General features: G+C 56.5%; 10 protein-coding genes across 10 annotated transcripts; 7 read left to right on the top strand and 3 right to left on the bottom strand.

The window, feature by feature from the left end:
- Positions 1–301: 301 nt before the first annotated feature.
- L226DRAFT_458751 (kinase) lies at positions 302–1,707 on the top strand (the record flags this gene model as incomplete). Its single annotated transcript, XM_067675462.1, has 5 exons — positions 302–598; positions 655–931; positions 985–1,109; positions 1,169–1,570; positions 1,639–1,707. 5 exons carry the CDS (start codon positions 302–304, stop codon positions 1,705–1,707), a joined length of 1,170 nt encoding a protein of 389 aa, XP_067538406.1.
- Positions 1,708–2,425: 718 nt separating this feature from the next.
- On the bottom strand, positions 2,426–4,583 carry L226DRAFT_458696 (RIO1-domain-containing protein; the record flags this gene model as incomplete). The annotated part of the gene is made up of 5 exons (XM_067675461.1): positions 2,426–3,386; positions 3,435–3,587; positions 3,641–3,771; positions 3,825–4,255; positions 4,313–4,583. The coding sequence occupies 5 exons, from the start codon at positions 4,581–4,583 to the stop codon at positions 2,426–2,428; spliced, it is 1,947 nt and encodes a 648-aa protein (XP_067538405.1).
- Positions 4,584–4,819: 236 nt separating this feature from the next.
- Positions 4,820–6,462, top strand: L226DRAFT_333440 (Clavaminate synthase-like protein). Its single transcript, XM_067674018.1, has 8 exons — positions 4,820–5,127; positions 5,184–5,385; positions 5,435–5,523; positions 5,583–5,652; positions 5,707–5,876; positions 5,939–6,011; positions 6,068–6,073; positions 6,129–6,462. The coding sequence occupies exons 1-8, from the start codon at positions 4,857–4,859 to the stop codon at positions 6,328–6,330; spliced, it is 1,083 nt and encodes a 360-aa protein (XP_067538404.1). The 5' UTR covers positions 4,820–4,856; the 3' UTR covers positions 6,331–6,462.
- Positions 6,454–8,220, bottom strand: L226DRAFT_504291 (nucleic acid-binding protein). The gene is made up of 8 exons (XM_067677977.1): positions 7,971–8,220; positions 7,827–7,922; positions 7,311–7,770; positions 7,221–7,258; positions 7,068–7,169; positions 6,957–7,013; positions 6,807–6,903; positions 6,454–6,745 (listed from the first exon to the last, which is right to left on the bottom strand). Exons 1-8 carry the CDS (start codon positions 8,142–8,144, stop codon positions 6,561–6,563), a joined length of 1,209 nt encoding a protein of 402 aa, XP_067538403.1. The 5' UTR covers positions 8,145–8,220; the 3' UTR covers positions 6,454–6,560.
- A 123-nt stretch (positions 8,221–8,343) lies between these two features.
- L226DRAFT_611032 (mitochondrial 54S ribosomal protein uL6m) lies at positions 8,344–9,169 on the top strand. The gene is made up of 2 exons (XM_067686231.1): positions 8,344–8,978; positions 9,034–9,169. The coding sequence occupies exons 1-2, from the start codon at positions 8,382–8,384 to the stop codon at positions 9,085–9,087; spliced, it is 651 nt and encodes a 216-aa protein (XP_067538402.1). The 5' UTR covers positions 8,344–8,381; the 3' UTR covers positions 9,088–9,169.
- Positions 9,170–9,626: 457 nt separating this feature from the next.
- L226DRAFT_333345 (uncharacterized protein) lies at positions 9,627–11,880 on the top strand. Its single transcript, XM_067674017.1, has 18 exons — positions 9,627–9,901; positions 9,968–10,046; positions 10,112–10,125; positions 10,181–10,279; positions 10,340–10,367; positions 10,425–10,450; positions 10,498–10,523; positions 10,579–10,638; positions 10,693–10,720; positions 10,776–10,818; positions 10,871–10,968; positions 11,035–11,094; positions 11,151–11,178; positions 11,236–11,318; positions 11,383–11,476; positions 11,549–11,590; positions 11,657–11,786; positions 11,842–11,880. Exons 1-18 carry the CDS (start codon positions 9,819–9,821, stop codon positions 11,844–11,846), a joined length of 1,026 nt encoding a protein of 341 aa, XP_067538401.1. The 5' UTR covers positions 9,627–9,818; the 3' UTR covers positions 11,847–11,880.
- A 797-nt stretch (positions 11,881–12,677) lies between these two features.
- Positions 12,678–14,923, top strand: L226DRAFT_482581 (CRAL/TRIO domain-containing protein). Its single transcript, XM_067676977.1, has 6 exons — positions 12,678–13,239; positions 13,325–13,454; positions 13,512–13,562; positions 13,630–13,838; positions 13,894–13,968; positions 14,018–14,923. The coding sequence occupies exons 1-6, from the start codon at positions 13,130–13,132 to the stop codon at positions 14,631–14,633; spliced, it is 1,191 nt and encodes a 396-aa protein (XP_067538400.1). The 5' UTR covers positions 12,678–13,129; the 3' UTR covers positions 14,634–14,923.
- Positions 14,924–14,937: 14 nt separating this feature from the next.
- L226DRAFT_551609 (uncharacterized protein) lies at positions 14,938–17,365 on the top strand (the record flags this gene model as incomplete). The annotated part of the gene is made up of 6 exons (XM_067682828.1): positions 14,938–14,953; positions 15,735–15,865; positions 15,896–16,396; positions 16,503–16,815; positions 16,872–17,240; positions 17,277–17,365. The coding sequence occupies 6 exons, from the start codon at positions 14,938–14,940 to the stop codon at positions 17,363–17,365; spliced, it is 1,419 nt and encodes a 472-aa protein (XP_067538399.1).
- Positions 17,366–17,505: 140 nt separating this feature from the next.
- On the bottom strand, positions 17,506–19,443 carry L226DRAFT_532595 (ATPase V0 complex subunit D). Its single transcript, XM_067680291.1, has 5 exons — positions 19,393–19,443; positions 19,235–19,334; positions 18,999–19,170; positions 18,753–18,931; positions 17,506–18,405 (listed from the first exon to the last, which is right to left on the bottom strand). The coding sequence occupies exons 1-5, from the start codon at positions 19,411–19,413 to the stop codon at positions 17,762–17,764; spliced, it is 1,116 nt and encodes a 371-aa protein (XP_067538398.1). The 5' UTR covers positions 19,414–19,443; the 3' UTR covers positions 17,506–17,761.
- Positions 19,444–19,646: 203 nt separating this feature from the next.
- Positions 19,647–21,010, top strand: L226DRAFT_611027 (ectomycorrhiza-regulated esterase; the record flags this gene model as incomplete). The annotated part of the gene is made up of 8 exons (XM_067686230.1): positions 19,647–19,808; positions 19,875–19,894; positions 19,959–20,030; positions 20,084–20,315; positions 20,382–20,391; positions 20,453–20,540; positions 20,613–20,829; positions 20,906–21,010. Exons 1-8 carry the CDS (start codon positions 19,668–19,670, stop codon positions 21,008–21,010), a joined length of 885 nt encoding a protein of 294 aa, XP_067538397.1. The 5' UTR covers positions 19,647–19,667.
- Between the last annotated feature and the right edge of the window lie 53 nt (positions 21,011–21,063).

Genomic DNA, 21,063 nt, shown 5'->3' with positions numbered 1-21,063 from the left:
GGATCCCAATTGGGCGGACCCTCGGTCGACCATCTCTCCCTTCGTCGCTGTCGCCGTCGTCGTTCCCCACATCCTCGTCGCCGTCGCCGTCGCTCCCTTACCTGCCCCGAGAGCTTTTCCAACGCGCTCTACGCGACAGAAGCAAGCGATGGCCTCCCTCGCTCCCTCCGGCCCCGTGCGCAAGAAGCGCAACTTCAAGGCCCTCCAGCTCGATGTCTCGCAGCCGCCCCCGGAGCCCCAGCCAGAGCCCATCCGTGTCGCGCCCGTGCCTGCAGGCGGCGGCAAGAAGCGCCCCCCGCCCATGCAGTTGAAGGCTCCGAAGGTCTCGAATACAACGGCGAACGTCGACACGGACAATAACCTCTTGACCGTAAATGGCTCGAACTCAGCGCCACCTACAGGCTCTGCGTCTGCGCATCGCATGACCTACCACACAACCCTCTCCACAACCCTAGCGAACCTCGATGCAAACTCGGAGCACAAGTATCACGACTTGCGCAATGAGGACCTCAAGGACCTGCGGGAACTGGGGCAAGGCAATGGCGGGAGCGTTAAATTGGTCGAGCACCTTCCGACGGGCACTATCATGGCGAAGAAGGTGCGTAAGGCCACCTTATCGCGGTCTCAGACGGGGGCATTGACTTGTTTCTTTAGATTGTGTTGATTGACGCGAAACCCTCAGTGAGGAAACAGATCCTCCGCGAGCTACAAATCATGCATGACTGCCATTCCGACTACATCATCTCGTTCTACGGCGCATTCATATCCGACCCCAACATTTGCATCTGCATGGAGGCGATGGACAAGGGCTCCCTCGACAGCATCTACAAGAAGATCGGTGCCATTGATATCGATGTTGTGGGCAAGGTAGCGCTCGCTGTGCTCGAAGGTCTGACATACCTCTACGACGTGCACCGGATAATCCATCGTGGTGAGTAGCGTATGGATATCTTAAATGTGAGCTGCGACTTACACCTTGCGCAGACATCAAGCCGTCGAACATCTTGTTCAACTCCCGTGGACAAATCAAGATTTGCGACTTCGGTGTTTCGGGCGAACTCATCAACTCCATTGCTGATACTTTCGTCGGCACCTCCACTTATATGAGCGTCAGTATCCCGTCTGTGATGTGGCCCTGAAAGTCTGGTTACTGAACACGTGCGTACAGCCCGAACGTATTCAGGGCGCGCAGTACACCGTCAAGTCTGACGTGTGGTCACTTGGAATCTCCCTAATCGAACTTGCGCTCGGCCGCTTCCCCTTCGCCGAGTCATCGTCGGACGATTCTGACCTCTCCGACTTTGAGGGAACCCTTTCTCCCAGCCGCCCGAACCCTCTAAACACCCTTACCAGGGAGCAGAGGGATAAGAAGAAGAAGCGGAAGAGCAAGGGTGTCAGTCTTCAGGGTGGAGGCATGACAATGAGCATCCTTGAGCTCTTGCAGCACATCGTGAACGAGCCTGCACCTCGTCTCACCCCGGAGGGCCGCTTCCCTAAGGAGGCCGAGGACTTCGTCGACAGCTGCCTACTGAAGGATCCGGACGCCAGGAAGACGCCTAAGGACCTTCTCGTGCGTTTTATTCCGCTCATTCGCTCTTCTCTGACATGTCTGCTGATGCGTTCATTCCCACCAAATAGAAGCACCCATGGATTGAGCACTCGAGGACTGCCACGATCGACCTCGAGACCTGGGCTTCCACCTTCTAGCCTGCCTCGCCTCATCTGTCCCGCGCCTCGCTACTCACGGTGTAGCCGTACCATGTGTAAACATATCACCGCTGTTGTACGCCAAAGATTCCCTCGAGCCCAACCGCTCTGGCGACGATTGTACATGTATATACCCGTCTCACCCCTCCGTCATCCTGACGCACGGTTCGCGCGCGAGCCGCGCCTTAGGGTCGTTGTTGTTTAGCATGTCTCAGCACCTTTGACACGGTATACTCGAGTACTCTCCTTGATCCCCGCAGCTGATGTACTATAGAACGATCGTTATCCAGGATCCATTGACAAGGATGTTCTGCATTTGGATGGGCGCGCTGAGCGTAGGGCATGTCGTATACGTATACATACGTAATGCTGGCTGGTCGGCACTGGTCATGACAAGCTCGAGTACCCCAAGTATCTGAATCTGTATGTATATAACTAATTTATGATCTAGAATCCTCGCTTCAGGGCTGTTCCGCGGACCGCATGGTACAGTTCATTGATTCTAATAAGACTAAAGCTACAGGTAGGTTTCAGACTACTGCTATCCTAGGCGAAGGATCCTGATCTCCTAATCCTCATCTGATGGCATTGGCACTCATCCGCCGCGGGCAGTCGTCTTGATCTTGCGTTTCTTCTCCGCTTTTGGGATCTTGTGCTTACGCTTCTCCCGGGCTTCCTCCTTAGCCGCCTTCTTGCGCTCCTACGTAGACCGAGATGATCAACATCGAGCCAACGACGCGGTCCGCCGCCATATGCTTACCTTCTTCGCCTCCTTGTCTTCGTGCCTGTGGCCCCTCGGCTTCCTCTCCTTGAACGCGTTGGACTCGCCACCATCCTCCTCCTGACTATCGTCCTCTCCATCTTCACTCTCCTCGCCGTCCTCCGCCGCTGCGTCTTCCTGATCGTCTTCTGCAGGCGCAGGTGCCTCATCTGCGAAGGTAACACCCTTCTTCTGTGCATTCGCTGGCTTGCCGTTCGTCCCCACAGAGTCCGGCGCCCCGTCCTTCCGTACTTCGCCTAGCCCGACGATCCCGATGGTGTCCTTGTAGATGAGCTTCTCGCCCTCACCGCGGGCGAGCACGTCCACATCACGTTCGGGGTCATACACCTCGTTCAGCGTCCGCGGGATGTATGAATGCATGAAGACCTCATCGTCGTGAGAATTCGCGGCGGACGATCCCCCGGTTGCGTCAGTCTCTTCGGAGTCGGATGTGTCCATCCATTCACGAAGGACCTCCTCCTCGCTTTTGCTGCCGTCGGCGGAGAGCTGCTCACGTGTGATGAACTCGAAGGCTCGTCGGAGACCAACGGTGCGCACGCCGCGCTTGGAGAAGAAGTCCTCGATATTGCGAAGGTCGGCGCGGAGGAAGTCAAAGGCGTGTGGGTGGTCATGCTCGACAGACTGTGAGACATCGATGATCCAGAGGTGTCCACGAGGAGGTTCTGATAGTGGCTGCTCCTCGGGCGCAGATGCTACGGCTGCACTGTCGGGTCTTTCGCCCGAAGGCTCTGGAGGTGAGGAGTCATCCTCTATGTGGTAAAGAATGTTGTACTCGGAAAGGTCGGCGTGTACGAGCTTGCACTCGATGAACATCTTGCGGGTCATCAGCATCAGCTCAACATACAGGTCGGGAAACGCCGCCTGCGGGATGTCTGCATCCTTCAAACGCGGCGACGCCCTGCAAACCAGTTAGAACCGGTATAAATAACACAAACGAAAGATTTACCATCCATCTCTGTCGCCTACAAATGTCATGGCAAGAACGTTCTCTCGCACCTCGATAGGCTCGGGGCAGCGAATGTCTGCTGTCCGCAGCCGCTTCAGATTGCGCATCTCCTTCTCAGCCCATACGCGAACCATCTTCCGCGGGTTATGACGACTAGTTACGAAGTCTTGGTTATTAGGACTTTCAGGCAGCAGAATGAGACTTACCTGTAACCTCTACGGAACCGGAACTCTCCAGAAACGTAGCGATCACGGTCCTTGAACACCAGGATGGAGGTCTTGTATATCTTCAGCGCAAGATGTTTCCGCTCAGGCGTAAGCGCGTGATAGACATTCGCCTGGATCGACAGTCAGGTTCCACAAAATGTGACGGCTGTGCGCAAGCACTGACCTCCTTTCCTGTGCTAACGCAACCATTAACCTCGTATACGAGGCCACGACCGATCATCTTGAACAAGATAATCCTCGTACGTGAATCCAGCACCTGTTCATTCGTCGCGCGGTCGCTCTTGTCCTTCATGTTCGCAGTAGCAGACGGACCCTTCCTGTTCACACCGACGCCAAGGTCGTATGGCATGTCAAGGTTCCGTAACCGGGACGAGTATTTCGACAGAGCCTGCAGCTGGTTCTCAGTCTTGTCTTTGGAATGCTCCTGCTCCTGCTGTCTTGTTTGTGCGTCCTTGACCTTAGGAGGGCGGGGGCGGTTCACGGCGGGTAGGGCAGCTACCACCGCCTTTGCATTGATCGCGGAAGCCACACCTTGCGCGGCGCCAGTCCGAACGGCGACATGTTGTCTTAGCCGATTGTACTGTTTTGTAAAGTCTACGTGGGCCGTTCGTCCGGCTATACATGATAAACGAACAAGTACTGAGAACGTACCTCGTTCAGCGATCTCCCAGTCCTCATCCTCTGCACGGAGGGTCTGGAATGCCTCGGCTTCAAGAGTATCTTCCTCCTCCTCAAACTCATCCGGCTCGCTCTCCTCGTCTTCTGAACTCTCTGAAGACCACTCTAGGAGGCCTTCATCGTCGATGTAGTTGTGTCCTTGTCTGGGGTCGGCGGGAGTAGGTGCGGTGTGATCGTCCGGAGCGTCATCAAACTGCCCTTCCTCAGTGATCTCCGGTACCGCGGTTATGGTATCTGCGGGCATCTTAAGGGTTGAGGAGGAGTCGTGCGAGGTGGTGAATGAACGGAAAGCAACTTGTATTCACGCAAGATCGCAAGGAGGACTGCTGCATGGGCGATCGAAAATCCTCAAGTGTCACGATCTAATCTAATCTACGGACGGATGGGGAGTCTTATCTTATCTATCCACCTCCGTACTGCGCCCAGCCTGAACGGGTGAGCGGGAAGCAGAGTCACTCCGCGATAGCTAGGTACGTGCTCATCATCGTAATCCACACCCCACACGACGTTGTTAACGATGGGAGACGTAAAGCAGGCAAACAGGCTCGCTGCGCTGCCCATCATCAGCGTAGAGCCTTTCTTAAACCCTGGTGGCCATCCCGGGAAACTGTCCACGGCTGCTGCCTTGCATGCAGCGTGCTCGCAATATGGCTTCTTCTATCTCGACATATCATCCTATGTAGACCGATCGGAACCGGAAGAACTGACGCGCCTTGCTCGCGAGTTCTTTGCTCTTCCGCAGGAGGAGAAAGACAGGATCTCTCTGTCTCAGGAGGACGGTGCTCGAGGTGCGCACTCCATTGACTCTGTCTCGTCGGGGATATGCATTGATGCGGAAGGTTAGGATACCAGCGATTGAAGGAGAACGTAACGAACGGGAAAGCCGACAACCACGAGGGCATCGACTTCTACCGCCCTGTGGATAAACCGGACAAGACGAAACCCGTCTGGGGCGAGAACCAGTGGCCGGCTGTCCCCGGTTTCAAGGAGAAGTACGAAGCATGGGTGGAAAAGATGAAGAAGCTCGGCATGATTGTCATAGAAGCGTGAGTGCTCACTCTCCGATATGAGCCCATTTACTCATTGAGTTCTCAGGATGGCTACAGGGCTTGGTATGTCCCCAGACGAGTGGGTCCAACTCCGGAATCAGGTCGACGAAAGCTTCTGGGTCATGCGAGTGATCGGTATGTAGAATTGAGGCCTATTCATTGGCGTCAGATGTTAATCTGCTTGTTCTCGTCAGGGTATCCTCCTCTTCCCAATGACTATGACGGGTTCTCCTGTGGAGCTCACAGAGACTACGGCTGCCTGACGTGCGCGATCCCCTCCTCACTACCAGAAAGGTCCTGACATGCTCCCTGTTCCAGCTTCCTCTATGCGGACCCGACACCCGGTGCCCTCCAGGTGTACATCAACCAACCCGGGCTCGTTATAGAGACCGACTCCGGCCTTCCTCCGGAACATGCTGTCGAAGAGGAGGGCTGCTGGATCAATGCCGACCCGATCCCAGGCTGCGTTGTATGCAACATAGGCGAGAGTATGTCCACCCGGCCTTCCCGCGAGCTGATTGGGAGTTGAGGCTGACGTTCTTCTGCTCAGTGTGGGAGGTATGGTCCAATGGGCTGTACAAGAGCACGCTTCATCGAGTCGTTCACAGAGGGTCAAATTATCGGTATGTATCCCTTGTTTGCCCTTGATCCTTCGTATTGACCGTCTCTTCCCTTGCAGTGTCTCGTAAGCCATGATTCTTGTCTTTATATTGTAGAATTGCTGGCTGAACCCTGGACAGAATCCCGTTCTTCTTCGAGCCGAACTTCGACGCCCATGTTGAGCCGCTCCCAGCCGCGCTCCGTATGCAAGAAGAAGACAGGAAGATTCGCGGGATCACTGAGCCGGCGAAGATGTACCAACCTGTTGTGTACGGCGACTTTCTGCTAAAGAAAGTAGGGAGCAACTTCGATACCGGGAAGGGTCGGTATGATGCAGACTGATATCACGAAGGACGAGGATGGAACGCAAGGATCAGGAAATCTTAGAACAACCATCATTACTGAACTGATATACCAAAGTAGGAATTGACTTGCAGCGATTCTACATCACTATGGATCTTGCTTGTATCTGTGCCAGCAACAGTCGAACGCATATCGGTCAGCTGTCCTCTATTGGATGGCGAGTATACTACACAACATGCTGATGTCTACTTCTACGTGTCTCTCAACTCTTACGACAGGGAAGCCCCGACAAACTTCGGAGCAATGCACACGCCGTCCTTTGTCCGGATCTTGTGCACGCTCTTGGTCTCCGGGTTGACCCATGCAGCCTCATGTGACTCCAGAGTGGTGAAGCCAGGCTGGATGGTCTCGAAGATCTTTTTCTTGGGGTTGAGCTGCGATAGCGGCTGCGACTCTGAGAAGAAGAATAGTGTTAATTACGGCGTGAGCTGAGGGAAACTCGCATTTTCACACACCCTCGAAACCATCGAAGTAGATCCGCTCTCCGACTTTTGAGCCCGCAGGTGGTTGGACGAGCTCAATGCCTGCATCCTTGCCATCTTTGTGTGTTGCCTGGAAGAGCGTTACTCGACTTCCCTCGCAAAACATGATGATGAGGTACATACACAGAGGACCATGGCAAAGCTCTTAACTCCACGCATGTTTGCAGGCTTGAGGTTGCACTGAATCACCCAAGTGAGATCCGGTCAAGAAGACACGAGCAGTGATATACTTACGACGCCAACCAGGTACTTGTCGCGCATCTCCTCTATGGGAATGTAGTGCACCAGACCGGAGACAACCGTCCGTGGACCCGTCTCCTCACCAAAATCAATTTGCTGCAAACTCATGAGCCTCGTTCATATCGAGCAAGCACGAAATGTGCATACCTCGACATAGAGTCCGTCCGCATCGGGATGCTTCTTGACTATGGATTCGTGTAAGGCATTGCCTCGCCCAGAATAACAATATGGACGTACTGTCGACTATGTGACCGACCCTGAGGTCGATCATAGACGGCACAGGCTCGCCCGCATCCTCAGCCGCAGGCTTCTTCTCCGCCGCCTTGGGCTCCTTTGCCTTCTTCTCCTTTTTCTGAGCCTTGCCTTCCTTTCCTGCGCTCTCGGCCGCCTTCTCGCCCTCCTCACCCTTCTGCTGCTTCGCTGCAGCCTTATCTGCCTTCGCCGCCTTCTCGGCCTTAGGTGCGGGAGCAGCCGCCGCCTTGTCACCGTCGGCCTTAGCCGCTGACGCCTTCTCTTTCTTCTTCGGAGGTTCAGCCTTGCGCTCCTGATGTGGCGCGTTCTCGAGGTCAAAGGCGACAACAGAGAAGGCAGGTGCTAGCGATTCCGCAGCTTTCCTGACAGAGGGACGGCTTTGGACATGGTCGAAGTAGCGGGTGATAGCGGGGTGGGAGTAATACTGCGCTGGCTGCAGCTGGGACTAGATGGTCTCATGGTGAGCAGTCGGAAATAGACAAGTAGGCTGGGAAGACATACCAAGGACGGGTGCAGGGCGCCGTACAGGGCAACGTCTGCGGCAGTGAAGTAGTTGCTGACGAGGTACGTGCGGGGAACTAGTGATGCTTCAAGATCCTGCTCTGTGTCAAGCCTCGCAACATGGACCGGCGCAGGCACACGCACCTTGAAGTTCTCGGGCTTTGCGACGTCTCCCTGCGCAACCTTGTCAATCCACTCCGCCACCTCGGTCTTGTCCTTCTCGGACTTGCCGAAGTCTTCGCTGCCATCCTGCGCGGCGCCGGTGACGAGATCCTTGAGCGGGGAGGGCAGCTTCGCGAGTGCAGCCTGGACGGACATTTTTCTGAGGAATATACGGGGGTGCAGATAGGATCGATGAGCGGAAAGCTGCAGCACGCTCCGAGTCAAGGCGTTCATTTTGGGAGAGGACTCAGGCTCACGTGCACGCGTCGTACCGCGTTCTGTGACCCCACCTGGGTCACGGTGTGACAGTCACACGCGCCTGGGGCGAAATTGGCAGGAGGGCGCGAGTGCGTCTGCATCGGTGACAGTCGCCAGCTACAGCCTCAGGCCAGCATGCTTTCTCGGTGGCAGGCGGGGGGCCGCCATGCCCTTCGCTCCTTCTCGTCGTCTGCGTCGGCGTGCGCAGGCCTAATTTCCAACATCGGCAAGCAGCCCATTACTATCCCCCCGACCATCACCCTCGCCCCCTCACCGACGGCCGTGTCCGTCAAGGGACCGCTTGGCGAGACCTCCGTACCGCTCATGCCCTTCATGAAGCTCACCAACACTGCACCGAACACGCTCGCAGTCTCGGTCGAGAACCCCAAGGAACGGAAACAGCGTTCCATGTGGGGGCTCACGCGCACTCTCATCCAGAACGCAATTGTTGGCATGACCGAGGGTTTCACGCTGCCCGTCTATCTTGTCGGCGTCGGTTACCGTGCAGCCCTGGAGGCAGACCCGCGGGGGAAGGGTGAGGGGAGGAGTGGCCAGCGGCTGAACATGAAGCTCGGATTCTCGCACCCTGTCTTCGTGTCCGTCCCGGAGCACATCAAATGCGAGGTCCCGCTACCGACCAAAATCGTGCTGAGCTGCACGGACAAGCACCAGCTGGGCCTGTTTGCGGCGGCAATACGGAGGTGGCGGCCACCAGAGCCGTACAAGGGAAAGGTGTGTCGTGGTATGTCGTCGACCGTGCGCCCTGTGTGCTCATTTTATGGTACAGGGTATCATCGTGGGCAACGAGAGGATCCGGATGAAGACGGTGAAGAAGAAGTAGACACCTCCTGCTCTCGGCTCGGGCTATGTTATACGCGTCGTAATCGCATGCTATGCGTTGCTTTCCTCGCATCATCTCTCTTCAATGCTTCCAGCGCAAGATCGTTCCCCTCAGTCGCTCTCGACTCCCCACCGGGCAGATGCGTGCATATGGGTCCAGACCCTGTGGCATATGTTGGAACCCACGCAGCTCTTCCCTTCCATACAGCTTGCAAGGTCCGACTCGTCCCTCCATGGCGTTGGGGAGGGTTCACCCGGCCACACCACTTCGACTCTCAGTATGTATGTTTCAACTGTCCCAATGTGTGCATCTCCGGTTTTAGGGCAGCACGCAAGGTTTCGGCGCATGTGCGATCCCCGCCCAACCTCCGAGAAATGCTTCACCACTGCTTCCGGTGACCGTCCTGCTGTTTGGGACTATTCTTCTCAGCGGTGAGTTCTTGCTCCTACGAATCACCGATGTTTCCGGCCTCGCATAGATATCCCGCCAATCCCGCATCCGGTCCTAACGACTGTGCGAACCTTCTCAACCACATTGATGTCGGTCCATCGCAGGGAAGCTCAACGTCCCTACCATAACTCGTGCTGACGCCAAACTCTGAGGATATTATCCGCTCGATGCTCTCACAGAGCGGTTGGCGGGTCTTTCTCCCCTGTCCTTACTCCTCTTCCTTGCCGTTGTCCCTTACCTTCCTCAATCCCGCCCGCTCTGCCTTTTGACTACAGTGTACTATGTGGTGGCCGACTGCTGCTGAATCTGTCTCAGCGGGTGACACCCTGGGTTTGTTCCTCATCGCCGCCTTCATCGCTATCTTGTGCGTATCCCCCTACCTGGACACACATAAGAGTGCGAGGCGAAGTCGGGGCTGACGAGACGGCAGGTTGTATGGTATTACAATTCTGCAGACCTTGCAATACTTCGATAGGTTCTACAATGATTCCCGGCTCTCCAAGCTTCTAGTACGTCCAGCTTGAGAGGGAGCTAGCTGCGGGTCGAACTCACGCGCATACAATGCGTTCCCTAGGTTTCGCTGCTTTGGTGGGTATGATTTACTTCCGCTGTCCTCCGGTCTTTACTGATATGTGCTACGAAGGCTGTTTGAGACGTTGACCAGCGTAATGATAGTCCATGCTGTGTACACCTACGCTGTCACCCACCGAAGCGACGACTTTGCCACCCTCCGCCTCCCTACGTGAGTCCGCCCTTTTGCAGCATCCGAGCGTCCGCACATCCGCTCATCTCCTATCCGCAGGAGCTTCGGGTTCGAAGCTGCATTCTATGTGGGCCGCGGTCGCATATAGCCTGCGCTACAGTACTGACTCGGGACTGAACTGCAGTTCGCCACTGTATATGTTGCGCAAATGTACGTATCTTCTCGAGTTGCATTTATTGGCGCTGATGTCGGTGCAGATTCTTTGCGTGGCGGATGCACCATTGTACGTATATCCAGCGGCTGACCCGGCGACGAAAGTTTGACATGACGAGATGCAGTAGGACGGCAGTATTGGTTTTTGCCCGCAATCACGGCCCTGCTGGCCACAGCTGCCATTGGTACGCGGCTCTGTGTCCGTTCGCAGGCGGGTGTCGCTGATCCAGATCTTCCAGCCACGGGACTTGCTGCGACAGTTGAATCGTGAGTGCTTGATACAGTATTGAGATACGACCTCAAGATCAATCTCGCGTGGCAGGGGCAAGTATGGTGTCAACACGACACACCCGGTGTTTCCCAATGCGAGTATAGAACCGGTTGATACGTTCGATCGAACACTCACGAAGCGTACAGGTACTGTTGGCGGTCAGCGTGGGCTTGCAGATCGCTGCGGACGTCATCATCACGGTGTCCCTGTACTGGCTGAATCGGAAGAGCCGTGGCGATCCCGAGTGCGTCTTGCTCACTTGTCATGTGTTGATGTAGTGGCAACGGTGCTGATTCCTCGCATCATGGAGCAGCGGTAACATGCTCAAGGTCTCTTTCCTCTCGGCCGTTAACCGCGGAGTCTTCTCGGTGTAGGTTGCGCTTTTCTCAGACGTACGGGACCTCGAGACTCATCATCCTATCTCAGACTTCTACTCGTCCTGACTACAATCACTGTGAGAAGCAGCCACGTCTCGTATGCCGCTCATCAGCTCACGCACGTTCTCTGGTAGTACTTCGCCCTCCGCCCCAAGCTCACCTGGTTGGTGTTCCACTTCGCGAGCAGCAAGATGCACGTCATATCTATGCTCTCAACGTAAGGCATAACTTTCGCCTAGAGGGAATAAGTGCTATATGCTCACGACCTGGATGTACTCCAGCTTGAATGGCAGGACATCGCGAGACGGTCTCGGCCACGACCCCGAGATCGTGGATGCGATGCTCAGGTACCGGTTGAAGAAAGAGCTTGGAAGTGTACGTTGCTCCATATATGGTCACGACCGCCCGCTAACCATAATCTAATGTGTCTGACTGCCACCATCACAGGACACGTACCAGACCCGTCTCGATTCCCCGCCAAACCTCCCGGTACGTCCCCGCTCTATGTAGACGTATGTAGCACGAGCAGGATCCTCACCCGTCACCCGCTCACAGAGCATCGCACACGGCCTCCCGAGCAGCCCGAGCGGGTGGTTCGCCAGCGGCAAGTCGAACGAAGGATGCTCAGAGTCGTACACGCCAAGCTACCACGCGCGCTCGACCACCGCCGTCGACGGTGCTTCAGGTACGTCGCGCGGTGTCGTTCGGGAGTGTGGGTATTTCATCGAGAACTTTTCTAGGCTAGGCCAGTACGCGTCCGCGTCCGCGTCCTTCTCGACGTTGGAGTACCTATCTTCCGAATAGCCTATCCTGTCATCGTCGTGTCTTCGTTGGAGTCCTCGCTGCCCTCCCCGCCTGCCTCACTATGCCTACACATCCTCCTCTCCATATCATACGATGGACCGTTTCAACGACTCGGAGTTGTCTTCCCCGTTTTTGTGCTGTAAGAATAAATCGATCACCATTTGACAGATCTACGGCGGGAAGGCAATTGAGTCCCCCAACAAGTACCAGTTGCATAACCACTGTTTCGTATTACCCGCTATTGGCCTCAATCGACTGAAGAGGTAAATGACCGAAGTCTTACTATTAATCGTTTGTGGTTTACATTGTACGTTGCCGATAAATGTTGCGTGAGGCTGATCTGAAGGTTCAAATTGCAGGCGGTGACCGATGTCATAGATACGTTCCTCAAGCTTGTTCGCCGGCTTCCTGAGAGGTAGCACCGCTTGTGTAGTCTTTTTGGCCATTTGGGCCGCGGGTGTCGGGAATTCAAGTTCAAGGGCCCGTGGCGTCTAGTATGCGGGTATCCATTCTAGGAAAGTGTGTACGTTCACGCCAGCCCGTTCAGAACCGAGCTGATGACCTCGCCTCTGCTGCCATGAAGCGCAAGGTCACGGTGTTGAGCAGCACTTGGTGAGTTCTGACTCTTATGCCTGCCCTTTCAGCAATCCTGGGAGATTACATAAGATAGACTGCGTACGAACTCACGGTATCCGGTAGTTCCGGCTAGTCCGCCGGTTGTCTCCGCGCCGATGTTGCGCTGTGGTGTTCTACGTGCAGCAGCGTGCAGCTGATCCCTGAGTGTCATGGCCACGACGAGGGAAACGGAGATATGCTAAGCTGGCTTATGCTGGGGAGCAAGGAGTGCTGAGCGCTGGCAGTCACGGTGAGGTTTGCTTGCTCAGTGATGTAGATCTGCTGCCTTTGTCTGCTGCTGGTGCTGTCAGACTAGACGAGGAGCAAGGGGAGCCACTGCGAGAGGCCGGAGAGACGCGCCACTGCAAGGCCGAGTGGACTCTTGTCGGAGGAGGTTTGTCAGCGGGTGACGCGCGCGGGGGCAGGCGGGCAAGTCATCATCGGGAATGATGCACTCGCCCGATATACTCTTCGGACATGCCTGACATGGCCCACCGCCCCTCCTCCTCAAACTCGCCTTCTCTCTCTTTTGCCCATACCTTTCATCCCCGTCGCCACACATACCCTCCTTCTCCTGCCGCTTCGGATTGCTCATAGCACACACCCAGCATGGTCCCCAAGGACAAGCAAGCCATCCTCGACGAGTTCCGCGACGGCCTCGTCAAAGAGGGCCTCATCCATGACGGAGACACCATCGGCACCGATGATGAGACGCTGCTGTACGTCCCCCATTTCCAATTTTGTCTCTGCTCTTCCCTTCTTCCTCCCCGACGCTCACACATGCCATGATTTCCGTGCACCCAGTCGTTTTCTCCGTGCGCGCAATTTTAACCTCAAGCACTCCACGCTTATGTGGAAGAACTGCCAACACTGGCGGAGCACCGTCGAGGACGTCGGCATCGATGAGCTCTACCGCCAAATAGACCCATTTGACGTACGTCATATCTCTCGCTTGTGTGCCCGGATCGACTGTCGACATCATTCCCTGCAGTACCCCGAGCGCGAGCACGTCTTCGACTGCTGGCCACTCTATTTCCACAAAGTGCGTCTTCCTTCCTTCGCACCCGCCGTCTTCGTACTCACAGTCTCTGCTCGTTCGCGACCTGTAGACGGATAAGGAAGGACACCCGCTAAATTTTCACCACTTCGGCGGCATCAACCTCGACAAGCTCCAAAAACAGATGACCCTCGAGCGCTTTTGGCAGACCGTTATCGTCAATTGCGAAGCCCTCCCTCGCGAAGTCCTCCCCGCTGCCTCGGAAGCTGCTGGTAAGCGTATTATGGGTACCTTTGTCGTCGTGGACCTGTCGGGTTTCGGGTGAGTCTTATTTGAGTCCGTCGCACAGCAATGTCGCTCATCCCCGCGTGTGCAGAATCTCCCAGTTCTGGCAGGTGAAGGACTTCTCACGGAGCTCCTTCCAAGTCTCGCAGGACTATTTCCCTGAGACGTGAGTATCCCGTTTTGCCCCGCACGCGCACGTCCTCATTCTATTCCAGAGTCGCACGATTGGCAATCGTTAACGCGCCCCGAGGTTTCTCCACGATTTGGAACGTCATGAAGCCCTGGATCGCGAAGGAGACCGCGTCCAAGGTTACGATCCACGGCTCTGACTACAAGTCGAAGCTGCTCGAGCTCATCGACGAGGACGCGCTGCCCGCGAGGCTCGGTGGCAAGTGCACCTGTGCGGAGCACGGCGGCTGCATGCAGAGTAACGCCGGTCCGTGGATGCATAAGCGGACGCAGCGCAGGGAGGCGTGGCTCAAAGGCGAGCGGCCCACGATCGCCCTTCTCCCTGGTGAGCTCTCTGGCGATGCACCCTTGCCTGTACCTGGTGAGAAACGCTCGGAACCCGAAGAGGAGAAGCCTGCTAAGCCGGAACAGGAGAAGGCTGAGGTAGAGTCTGTGCCCGCTGAGCCTCCATCCACCAGTTTGTCCGCAAGTGCGTCCGAGACGTCTTCGGAGGAAGACGAGTCCATCGCTACGCCCCCTGTCAACGAGGGCGACCTTGCGGGCAGGCAGACCTATTCGGACGAGGCCCTCGAGAAGACGCTCAGTCGCATCTCCGTGCAGGACGTACGGAACAGTGAGCGCACGGGGATTGCTGCCGTGTAACCCGGTCTCGACGTCTCCATCCACTCGACATCCTTGCTCCTGGATCGCATATATCCCCATATCCACACCACACACTACGTGCCTTGCATCACGAACACGGGCTCGCGTCGTTTCGGTGTACAGTACAGTACCTCCAGTGTTTTACCAGGGTAGATGTCCGGCTAGTTGTATATTAATTCCTTGTATAGTGCTATGTATTGGTACCTCGGTCTAGTAGAGAGCGCACTGCAATAACATATTTGTCGTAGTCCTTTAGCAATGTGATCTACAGCCTGTAGTATCCACAAGCCCGGGCGTCGGTCACATGCATCGCAGTGGTTGTAGCTTCTTATGTCCCTTGCACTTGGTTTGGCAGGTACAGGTCGTCTTCCCATTCTCGTCTGAGTAGAACCAGTGGAATCTTGGCAGTGAGGCCCATCTCAAGGCCCAAGACGCGCCAAGAGGTTGGGAAAGCTGGAATTCCCAGTACTTGGCAGTCTTGAAGTCTCGTAGACTGAGTTCCCGTTATGGTGTGCTTAGTCAGCAAATACTAAGTATCCATTCTCAGTCTGCAGCCCGCATGTGGCACTTCCTGTCCTCGTTTGCATGAGACTCTAGCCAAAGACAGTACTCAGATCTCAGACTCTGTCGGTATCTCGGTGCTCTCCCAAACATCAACAGCGTATAGTTGCAAGGACTCATATGTTGGACGACGGCGGAAACATGCCTGAGTCGCAACGAGAATGCTACGACTAATACGGTACCTCCGCTGGAAACAGACACAGGGGCCTCACGTGTGTCTGAAACAAACAGATAGGGAGGAAAACGGCTGCACAGACAGGGGACCCCAGGGCCCGAACAACTTCTTTCCTGCTTGCATGCTAGCTCCCTAGTACAACCCACAAGCAAGCCCTTCAGTTTGATCTGTCCTCGTCATAATGACTGACCGTGCCTTCTCAGTGTCGGCTGCAGAAACCCCCAACATCGATCCGTCCTTCCTAGAGCATTGCTTATCCTTCTTGCAGGTTGATGCAGGGAAGCGGCCTCCCATCCTATCGCCGTCCTCCTCAACCGTTGCCCATGGTTCCCCCAAACTCGACAAACCACGGTCCCGCTTCGTAGATGACTACCCCGACGCCTTCAGCGATACACACGGCACGGACAGCCGGTCTCCGTTCATCTACAAGACGGGTCCTTCCTGGCCCCACCGCCCGGACGGTTCTCAGCACCCGTACTTTCGCGAGCTCCGCCCCGTCTACGACCATCCCATCACTCCCTCCTAGCTCGGGATCCTCAACAATGCCAAGATCTACTTCGAGGAACGTCGGATGCCATACACCGCCATCATGGGCTTGGGCTGGGCGAACAACAGGGACGAGGACCCATTCTGCCCGCTCCTTGTTACCGTCGGCATGGAACCTAAGACTGTCACCTTCGACGAGGCCAAGACCGCTGCCAACTACATCAAGCATACCATCCTCAGCCAGGCCGGCTTCCCCGAGATCGACGTCGCCATCTGGGAGTGGGAGACGAGCCTCTCAAGTAGGGGTGCCAAGCTCCCGTCTCTCGATCCCCTCGTCCAAGAAGCCGCCACCCAATACGCCCACCCCTTCGCGTCCTCGCTCGGCCTCGCCATAGCGCCCAGGGCAACACCCTACTATGAGGGCACCGTCGGCCTGTACCTCCGCCGCGGCAACGGCAGCGACGACGTCCTCGCTTTGACGGCTGCCCACGTCGCTCGCCCTCCTCCCATGCACCCCCAGAACACCGGTTTCTCGCATCACGTTAGTGACAACGAACCTGACGAATCATCGCCCTCGGCGACAAGTGCTTCGAAGGCAGCGTCCGCAACATAAATCTGAAATGTATACGGTACTCGTGTGCATTAAGAACAACGAGGCGGAGATCCAGCGCCTCCAACAGCGCCAGGTCAATGGCACGAAACATGTGGAGAAGATAGCAACGGAGATCCGGGAAGTGGACCAGTGGAAGGCTCTTATACATCAACTGGACAGTCTTCGAATCGGCGTCACAGAATCTATCAGCTCTCCCGACGCTCGATGCATCGGACACGTCCTGCACGCTGACCCAATTGGTGTATCCTCCGCCAGTCCAACCGGGTTCACCATTGACTGGGCTATCATCAAGCTCAACGCCGACGCCTTCGACTGGGCTACCTTCATGGGGAACAAGGTATACATCGGTACGTTCTCATCTCGCTAATGAATACCATGTTGTTTACTTTACGTTCTTGGACAGGGGACACAATTGACGTGTTAGCCTACTTGAAGCTCCTGTACCCCAACGCCGCCGATCGCCGGGCCAGTGGCTGGGCGTACCCGGAGGACGGCCTGCTCCAGATCTCCGGCGTCGTGCCCGAAAGCGAGATTCGTAAACCCTCGCAGCTCAACACCCACGGCAAACCCGCGATGCCCGTCATCAAGAACGGCTTGGCCACGGGCACTACCATCGGCTGGGTCAACGGGCTCGATTCCCTCGTTCGGCGTAGCTACACGCAGTACAATATCGACTTCGCCTCCATCGAGACCACTATTGTGCCTTACGGCAGGCATGGCGCTTTCTCAGAGCACGGCGACTCTGGCTCCATCGTCCTCGACAGGACGGGTCGTATTGTCGCTCTGCTCACTGGTGCCGGCGGCATAGGGGACAAACACGACGTCGCGTTTGGGACCGCGTGGTATGAGCTCGAACCGCTCATCAAGAAGACGTTGCCCGGGGTCCACCTCTACTAGGTTCGCTTCACCGTGAATTCTGCTTAGATATATGGACTATTAGTGTCATGTCTCGCACTCGGCGTGCAATGGGCTCCATGCATACTTATGTCGGTAACTTATGCGGATACATTCATGTTACAATCAAGAAATGCACTTCTATCCTCATCTTCCAAACATTTTATCTGTACAGCTGGTTCAATCCCACCCCCTTGCTGTCAGCATCGTTCAGTCAAGGTGAGCTGCAACTAGTCCAATGTCATCATGCTGTCGAAGATCCTGCCAGTTCGGGTCGCAAACCATAGCATACAATAAAGGTGGTATATGATTACGCCAGTCCATGCCGTACATCGCGAAGTCCATCGACAACCGGCTAGCGTAAGCTACAGCAGACCATCCAGCCCGACACGAGCCCGCTCAGAAGGTGGGGATGAAATCATGTATCCTGTCCCTCGCGTTCTGCGCAATGCACTCCGCGATCCACGTCAGGCTCCGGATCTCCTGCTCCTTCAGCTTAATGTAGCTGAAGAACACCGCATACTGGAACTGCTGCAAGAACGCAAGCTTGTTCAGGTGCACCTCGTGCACGAAGAACCGGTCCTCGAGGTCCGCCGCGGCGCCCAGCTCGTCGCTCAGGTCCCCGAGCAGGTTCGCGCTGCTCTCCCCGGCCCCGTTGCCGTTCGCGCGCGGGGCCCCCGTGGATGCCTCGAAGAACGTGCGGTACTCTGAGATGGCCTCGCACGCCTGGCGGACCTGCTCGATGTCGTCTGCGCGCGCGAGCGCGTTGTTGCCCTCGGGGAAGAGGCGGCCGATGGTCGGGAAGAGCTTCGCGCGCTGCTCCTTGGACAGCTGCGTACCGAAGGAGTTGATGGTGATGTTGATGGCGCGGCGGTCGGCCTCGAAGGAGAGGATGTTGTGCATGATGTCGGCGGTCGGTGCGCCGAGAGTCTCGCAGAACGCGTCGAAGTCCTCGAGGTACGCCTTGTAGAGCGTGTTCCGGATGATCTCGATGTTGAGGTCGTCCAGGTCAGCAGCCGAAACGGAGTCCCGGAAGTAGCTAGCTGTGAGGGTGTCAGCAAACCGCCAAGTAGTGTGTACAAGTGGTGGCACGTAGCATGAGTTCAGTACTAGTCACTACGGTGCATTGAAACAGAACTCTGTCCGACACGGTTCAGGTTGGGTGGAACCTATTGCCTAACTGTCCAGCGTACAAGCTGCCACGTATACAGAGGAAGGCCATCCGTGTCTGTCAACCTCGCAAGAACGAACGCAGGGCATCCAGCACTGTTGCTTTTTGACGTGGGCACTTTCGCATTACAGATGCGAATGCGGTATGGAGGTGTGGAGGCATACCGCCCTCTTGATGACCCAACCCATGCTACGCCCAATCGCAGGACAGACGACGCACCTAGAGGCGTATCCCTCAAGACGAAGTGGTACAGCTCCTCCCCATTCGTCGCGGCGCCCAACGTGCCCAAGGTGTCGAACATACCGAGTGGGTGACACCGCTGCAGCAACTCGTCGACATTCCGCCCATGGAGCGTCCCAGTGATGACGAGCACGATGTTGTCAATCATATATGCGTACCTGCACGCACCGTCCAGCCAGTCAGTCACCCAGCTGTTGTATCGTCAGGGTACGCGAGAACACGCACGTCATGTATTCCAGGAATTTGCTGAGCGGCTCGACGGCGTTGCTCCGGAGGAAGTTGAACTGATCGACGAGTACCTGCGTTGCCTTCTCCGAGATGGTCGACGTCGAGATGGGCATGGGCTCGTTCGCGAGGAAGTTGCCATAGTCCGTCGCGGATAGTTGTGTCCGGAGGTCTGTAACGTCATGTTCCCCCACATCAGCCTCTGCGGCGACATCGACCTGTACGTCGGTGCGTACCCTCAATGGTTTCGCATTGCGTGAGGTTGTTGTACTGGTTCTGGGTCAGGAGGCCGGCCTTGTAGCCCCTCACGATTCCTTCCAAAAAGCCACCAGATACCTGTCGATGCGGGCATGTCTGAGCGGGCACAAGCAGGAGAGCGGGGAGACGTGCGCACGTTGAACAACAAGGCCTCCATGACGAGCAGCGTCACCGTGCAGTACGCGCTCGCCCATACCTGGGTGTAACTACGCAAGTTCCCACGCATCCGCTTCAAGGTACTCGAGCGCTCGTGTGTCCCGGCCCGGGAGAGCTGACCGGCTATTGGGTCTGACCGGCGACGGGAGAGCGTACTCACCTCCTACCCCGCATGACAGGAAACATGAGCTGCTGCTTGTTCTGCGACTACAGACTCACTCGACGACCCTCGACGCCCTCCGGTGAACTCGCACAATGACGGTGATTACAGCAAGCACGTCGGTCAAGACGACAAAGGTCGCCATCCCGCACCCGCTGGAGAAGGACTGCACCATCACCGGAGTGCTCGAGCAGATCGCGCCCGACGAGCCCACAGAGGGGCGCAAGATAGCTCTGGTGCGTACTGCTTGCACTTGAGTGTTCCACTCGTCCGGAGGGATGTTCAACGAGGCGCCTCTGTAGATTCTCCATGGCGCGATGGGGTGAGAATCGAAGCGACACTCGGCTTGCAGCTCGTACCGGGTCTAACGGCGAGCCCATTGCTAGACACAAAGATTACCTCTTCCAGAAGAAGCTTGCCCTCCGCTTACCTATAGACTCCTTCCGCTTTGACTTCCGGTGAGCACCTATCGCACGTCCGAGTACTCTACCTGCTGAACACGCGGCCGCAGCGGGAACCACGAGACCCCAGGAACATGGCACTTTGGGCGGTTCCACAATGACATCGACGACCTCAACGCGGTGGTGGAGTACCTCACCAAGACGTACGGCTACGTCGTGGACACCCTCGTCGGTCACTCCCGCGGAAGCGTCGTCTCCATGCTCTGGCTGTGCAAGCACAGAGACGACGCCGCGAAACACGTCACGCGGTACGTGAACGTCGCGGGTCGGTACAGGATGGAGGTGGGCATACAATCAGCTCATCCGCGCACGACTGGGGACTGACGGCACGACTTTTTCCCCTCTCAGAAAGTGTATGGTAAGGCCGACTCGACTCTTTCCCGAGCCATTAAGGCACGATTCACTCACCCGCACGACAGACGACCTCGAAGCACACCGCGCCGAGCTCGAGCAACAAGGCTACGTCGAGCGTCGCGCCATGGTCGCGCGCAAACTCTTCGTCTCCAGGTACTCCTCGTCCCTCCGCGAGTCGAAACCCTACCCAGCACAGTACTGACAACAACACACACCCGCCCGCAGGCTTTACCAGCAAGACTACGACGAGTTCGCCTCGGTCGACACCTCGATCGTCTGGACGCGCTTCCCGGCGCATGTCGACGTCCTCACGCTGCACGGGCTCCAAGATGCTGTCGTGCCGCCCTACGACGCCTTCATCTACGCGCGCATCTATGGGGCGCGCGCCCCGGGCACGCACACCCTGCGCTTCGTCGAGGACGCGGACCACAACTTCACCGGGGTACGTGCTGCGTGCTCGATGATTGGGCAACTGTTCTCCGGGGCGTGCACTGATACATAGCTTTCGGGACCCGCAGATGCCTGAAGAGGTTGTCGAGACCGTCCTGGAGTGGATGTTGCAGCAGGAGCGGGGCGAGTTGGTCACCGGCGTGTGGCACACCGGGGTCAAAGGCAAGCTCTGACGCGTCGCATACGGCGATACATGGGACCGACGCCCGGGCTTGTGGATACACGA

The sequence above is a fragment of the Lentinus tigrinus genome, assembly GCF_003813185.1.
Source record: "Lentinus tigrinus ALCF2SS1-7 unplaced genomic scaffold L226scaffold_6, whole genome shotgun sequence".
NCBI classification, from domain to species: domain Eukaryota; kingdom Fungi; phylum Basidiomycota; class Agaricomycetes; order Polyporales; family Polyporaceae; genus Lentinus; species Lentinus tigrinus.
Note: the sequence above shows the minus strand (reverse complement) of the source record. Positions and strands in the feature narration are given on the sequence as shown.